General features: G+C 42.7%; 1 protein-coding gene across 1 annotated transcript in view; it reads right to left on the reverse strand.

Annotated features, from left to right (window-relative positions):
- LOC100745968 (homeotic protein distal-less) overlaps nucleotides 1–5,831 on the reverse strand; it is a gene marked incomplete at its 5' end in the record, with an annotated part of 96,683 nt that continues 90,852 nt past the window's right edge. Inside the window, 2 exons of the mRNA XM_012381354.2 lie at nucleotides 1–4,063; nucleotides 5,676–5,831. Of these exons, the coding sequence (XP_012236777.1) occupies nucleotides 4,045–4,063; nucleotides 5,676–5,831 (175 nt within the window). The remainder of the gene's footprint in view (nucleotides 4,064–5,675) is intronic.

Genomic DNA, 5,831 nt, shown 5'->3' on the forward strand with positions numbered 1-5,831 from the left:
TTTAAATTGAATTAATTAGTTATTATTCATATTTTATACAATAGTAATCATAATTAAGGTATTTTAGTCCTCGTAGTATCTATATTCGTACAAGGGTACTCGATAAAATTGATGAATTGGGGTCTGCCGTGTTTTTATTAACCTATATGTATATAGACGATTTCTGGCTTTCTATCTCTCTCTCTCTCTCTCTCTCTCTCTCTCTTTCTTTCTCTCACAGACACTCTCTCTCGCGTTCTCTCGTATCTTTACACATCTTATCACAATATCGTATTATACACAGATTTTTTTCACTTGTTTTACGGCTTACGTGCTAACAGGGGTGGGCCCCGGTGCAATATTTACACGCACCAGAAGGGATCGATCATTTATAAATCTGTTTCACGCCGCTCGATTCGATCCCCGCTTACTTGCACCGGGACTAGTAACGCTAGTAAATTCTACGGACTCCTCTCTTCTCGTTTTCTTCGTCTCCAATATATATTTATCATTTTCTTCTCCGTTATTCCGTATGATGTTCGTCATTCCATTATATTTCTTCTCATCTCGCGCGCCTCTCTTCGTTTTCCATCGCGTTAAAGTCCGTTTCGCTCGTCCTCGGCCAACGTTCTATTATCCCGCGAACTCGACGAAAGCGTGACAAAGCTAAACTGCAACACGTTACGCTCTTGCAAGTGACCGACACACTGTCACAGGGCGCTTCCCTCTTCAACGTTCTTTTTCTCTTCCTTTTCTTCTTTTTTTTTTTATTTTATTTTCTTCTTCCTTTTACCTTCTCTTTCTTTTTCTTGCCGGGATCTTGGGACGAAAAATACGCGTGGAAAAAAATTGGAATAACGGGTTACAGGATGTGTCTTTTAACGCGTTTGCGAGAATCGCCGGGCAAAACACTTTCGTCCAGTTCGCCGCGCGAATCGAATCGTTTTACGCTGTTTTTTCGCAATTCACTCGCTCTACACGCAATTTAGGAACTGAGGGAGCTTCGTCTTAAATTATACACGCACACGCCTCCTTATTGCACCGAATCTAAACGCAAGAACCGCTGTTCCGTCGCCGTTCCGCGCCTCGCAGCCTCTGCGGTCGAAATCTAACGGCACTTATTAGTACATATACACGGAGGGAATCGTTGTTCGTCATCTCTCGTCATCATCGCGCTGAATCCGGAGCCGTGATATCGCGTCCAGATTGTCGAACGACAACGACGAACACGACGAGTAAAGCCGCGACGATGGGAAAAATTTCGACCAGGATAGAAGATACAAGGGGAGAGAAAACACGTCGACGCAGATCTTGCTCGTCGTCGGTCGTTTCCCTTCTCTGCTCGTTCGCTAGCTTCAGGCTACTTCTTTCTCGCGGATTTCGAGGTAACACGCGATGGCTCCAGATGTCCAGCGGCGTGAAACTGGCTTTGTACTCTGTTCCCATGTCGAGAGTTTCACGATGGGAAAGCTCGAGCGCGCTCGAGGAAATATTCTAACGGAGATCGCCGGGGAAACACGAAACACGTAACTCCGTCGGAACAAGCTCGAGACTTGTTTGTCGTTTACGTTTGTCGATCGAAAGATGAATTTTTCTTTAAACCGAAATAGGATTTGTGGATATCAATCATAAAAAGAAAACCTTCGCAGTAGAATTTGGATTCGTCGATCACAGAAAATGAGTCGTTTGAATTGAATTTGTATGTATCGATTACCAAAAAGATATCATTGACACAGAATTTGGATATATTGAACGCAAAAAATAGGTTGTTTAAATAATAATCACAAAAAGCGAACCATTGAATAGGATTTGGAATATCGACGATAAAAAGAGATCTATCGATTTGAAATGTAAAACGATTCAATTTAAATGTAAAAGGAAATGTAATAATATAATTTCAAGACTAAAATAGATGTCGTAGTTGAGATTGGACATCCGAGAAAGTCGAGGAGATTTTTTCGACGTAGTTTTGTTAAAGTTTCGCGATTCCTCGAGTTCGTTCTCGGCCAGAACGGTGGCATCTCCGGAGGCGAAAAAGAAGGCAGAATGAGGAAGTAAAGGGACCGTACGAGACCGCGTTCTCATGAGACGACCATTGTGTTACACCGACACGCCGGAGGATTTGGGTCAGCGGTGGGGCTCACCGACCCTCCCAGTTTCCCCTAGTCGCAAACCGCAAACGTTCGTTCTCTTTTCCTGCGGTTTCGTGGCGTCTCTTTGAAAGCTAGCTATATCGTTGGCCGGTGATGGCAAAGATGGCAAAAGGGTGGAGATCTTCAGCATGGCCGACGGGAAACGGTAAAAACAGCGTAAAACCCTTTTCGTTTTCTCGATGCATCCTCTAGGTATGAGATTGAAGGTTGTTCGATGAAGAATTACGAACAGAGAGGGCGGCAGGATTTATTCCCGAAAGAAATCGAATCTTTCGAACGAACTATATGCGGGTCAGAGGAGAGAAAGATTTCACGAGATCGCGGAGACTGTCTCCGCGACAGATGTTTCCGCTTGATGTTCCATCGAGCCACGATGGACCCGAGACCGTGCTTTCACGAATGTTTCGTTTTTTCTTTTTCCCCTTTTTTTCACGAATTTAATGAACGCGCACTTGTCAGAACTGTCCGTCGCGTCGTCGACCGAGATAATGATTTTTTCCACTGACTGTGCACGGCCTCGGGTTTCGTGGTAAATCGCGCGTATCTCTTCGTGTCCTCCGCTCCTTTTCGGAGGAGGGTCCACCGCGTTCGGTTGCTTCATCCGGAAAGGAGGGACCGGTGATTACAGCGCGCCACCGTGATTGCCGAGATCGTTTGACTCACGAAAATGTCATTAGGATTTCATTACTTCCAACCGCCTTGAGGAACGACTGTTTCTCGACGACGAGTTTGTGCAATATTTCTTTCTTTCTCTCTCTATCTCCATAAACCGTCTTTCTCCATCTTTCGCCCGTCTCGTCTCTGTCCGTCCTTCTTTCTGTCCCCTTTCGCGGTTACCCTTTCTGCTTCTCCGCCTTTCTGTTCTCTTCTCGCTCTGTTGCCGTTTGATCCGACGAGATCCAGCTTCCAGAGCACGAAGTGGGTCAGCCGCCTCGGTTGGGCAACTGTCACAAAGGATCGACCGATCTAACGTCATCTAACAAACAGATTGACATTTACGAAGGAAACCGAGGAATCGTTGTGAATCGTTTAGAACGCGAAACATCGTGTCTCCTCCTTCAGGTGGCGAAAACATCCTTGGTCCGCGAGAACCATCCGATGGATAATTTGCCAACAGCTCGACCAAGAGCCGACCGCTATCTTGACATTTAACGAAGCGGCGGAAACTGTTCCTCGTCACTTTGTTAATCGTTTCACGATCATTGAAATTCTATCGATAATTCAGTCACTGTTAGATCGATCGATCGTCAGCTGGTTTTGCCTGGTTCCGTGCGTTCGACGACGAAGAGCGATCGGTAAGCTCGCGAGGCGAACGCGGACGATCTGCCGTCGATCTCCGATCAAGGAGATTCTATTACATCTATTCGATGATTCGTACGTCGTCGTTATCTGTCGTGCGATTTTTCGGCCGTCCTTTTTCCCTCCTCTTCGATGATTTCATTTACAGGTAAAGCATGAATGATCGTTCATCGTCGTCGATAGACGTTTCATATAAATTCCATCGACGTGAACATCGAGTCGTGCATCATTTGCGAATCGCTATTCGCGATGCATAATCGTACGTGAATTCGATTCTCTACCGAACGTTTTCGTTTCACGAAAAGTTCGTTCATTCTCGTCGATGCAGGACAACTGCGTTCTTCCAACTTACTATCATCGCGATTGGTTCCCTATAGATCGTACGATCGCGACGCTTTGATTTTTCGTCGTAACGACGGACGACCAATTTGTCGTTGACCGATCGGTGAACACGCGGCTCTCGTTAAGAGATAGAAACAATTTATTAACATCGAACGCGAAGTCCATCGCGACAGGTGCTATACGTATTCACACTTTGGGGCAGGGGCGCTGGCACGTCCGCGGTGCTACGAAGAAGCGGTTCCTCCTGAACACAGCTCGAAGGACATCTTCGTTAAACCGCCGGCCACACCCTGAAAAAATACGACAGACGAACGAGCCATTAGAACCCAGCCCTTCGTGCCACCCTACGTGGAAATAGAGGGGGAAGAATGTTTCCCGTACACGATTTCTTTGGGTCATTCGATCGAGAATATCGATAGATCAGGGAACACGATTTAATCGTTGTATCTTCTATCTGGGAGTAGATGTTGGAATTATTGCTAAATTCTCTTCATCCGGGCGTACATGTTGGAATTATAGATAAATTCTCTTGATAAGAATGTCCTTTATTTTAATTTGTATAATGCAATGCAAGGAACCGATGTGTCGTTGATATTTAAAGTTTCTACGTGTATATATATTTACGTCGGTAAATGTTACGTTCCTTTTAACTTCGTAACGCTGTAACTATATATTGAACAATGAAAGTTAGTTCAAATAATAACGATTACATGGAACAAGTTCAGTCGGGTTAGATTATTTCGGAAAAATTATTAGAAAACATAAATAACGAGTTATTTCATCAATATTTAAAATAGTCGAGAATTTAGAAATAGTTGAAACAATAATTAACGAAGAAGCATTGCAGGATTAAAGTTGCAACGGATTTTATTTACGAAAATCTTTACCCGAAAGGAATGTCACAATGAATTATGAAGGATTAATGGAACGCGTTTCCGTTAGAAACAACGGTAATATTCACCTAAATCTCCTTACTATAAATCTTCTATATATATTAATCCATAAATTAATCCATAAATTAAATAATATCTACAAGAAAGAAACTCCTAAGTCCTCATAACTCGATCCACTAAAATTTCAAATTATCCAACTTCGTCTATTATACCGTGCATTAATATCTTTCATACCCTAAATTCAGCGTTCCCATTAAAGCAACCGATCAAAATGAAATTTCATTAGCATTGTAATGAAACACTACTGTCATGATTAAATTGATCAAATTTTAGACCAATCTGAAACATGATACACTAGTATACAAATTAAAAATACAGCATGAATAGACATCTTAAGCTTCGAATAAGTATTAAACACAGTCTCACTGAATATTGAGGTTTATTTATTATAATAAAAAATTTGCTGTTCGAATACTTTCGTGATCTCTGTGGAATATAATAGTTGTACCGAATATTAGATTGTTGCAAACGTTTCTTTCGTTTCTTAAGGACGTAATAGATGCGCAACAGTTTTAGTTTTATATTATTTTATTGAATTATATATGATCCATTTTGTTCTATTGGAATAATACTATTGGATCATACATAGTTCGATAAAATAACAAAAATAATAAAACAAAAAATGCGCATCTACTATTTCCTTGCGAGAGGAAAGAAGCTTTTGGGATAAGCCAATATCATATAATTGTTGCATATACATATTTTCGTATTAGTTTAAAACTTTACCAACATAATCACAGTAGTCGAGTCTCACAACAGTGCCGATGCAATTTCAAAATGTTTCCTACGGCACACGGTACACATCCATAAAAGATCTCTACAAATGTTGAAATACTTTCGTGAGCCTGTGTATATTATAGCACTCGTGAAATATCGTCCTGTGGACACGGTGTATCGTGATCGGTTAGTCGAACAGAGTCGTCCAATGAATGCTAGAAGTACCACTTACGTGAGTAGTCCGGGATTAGGATCCGCTTGGTACCAGGAGTACTGTGGCATGTAACCCGCGTGGTGCGGCGGCGGCGGTGGCGGCGGTGGATGGTGGCCAGGCGTATGGGGGTGATGGTGAGTGTGCGGTGGCGCGTGCGGATGCGGATGGTGCTTC

This window comes from Bombus impatiens, unplaced genomic scaffold (assembly GCF_000188095.3).
Source record: "Bombus impatiens unplaced genomic scaffold, BIMP_2.2 scf_0131, whole genome shotgun sequence".
Classification (NCBI taxonomy): Eukaryota; Metazoa; Arthropoda; class Insecta; order Hymenoptera; family Apidae; genus Bombus; species Bombus impatiens.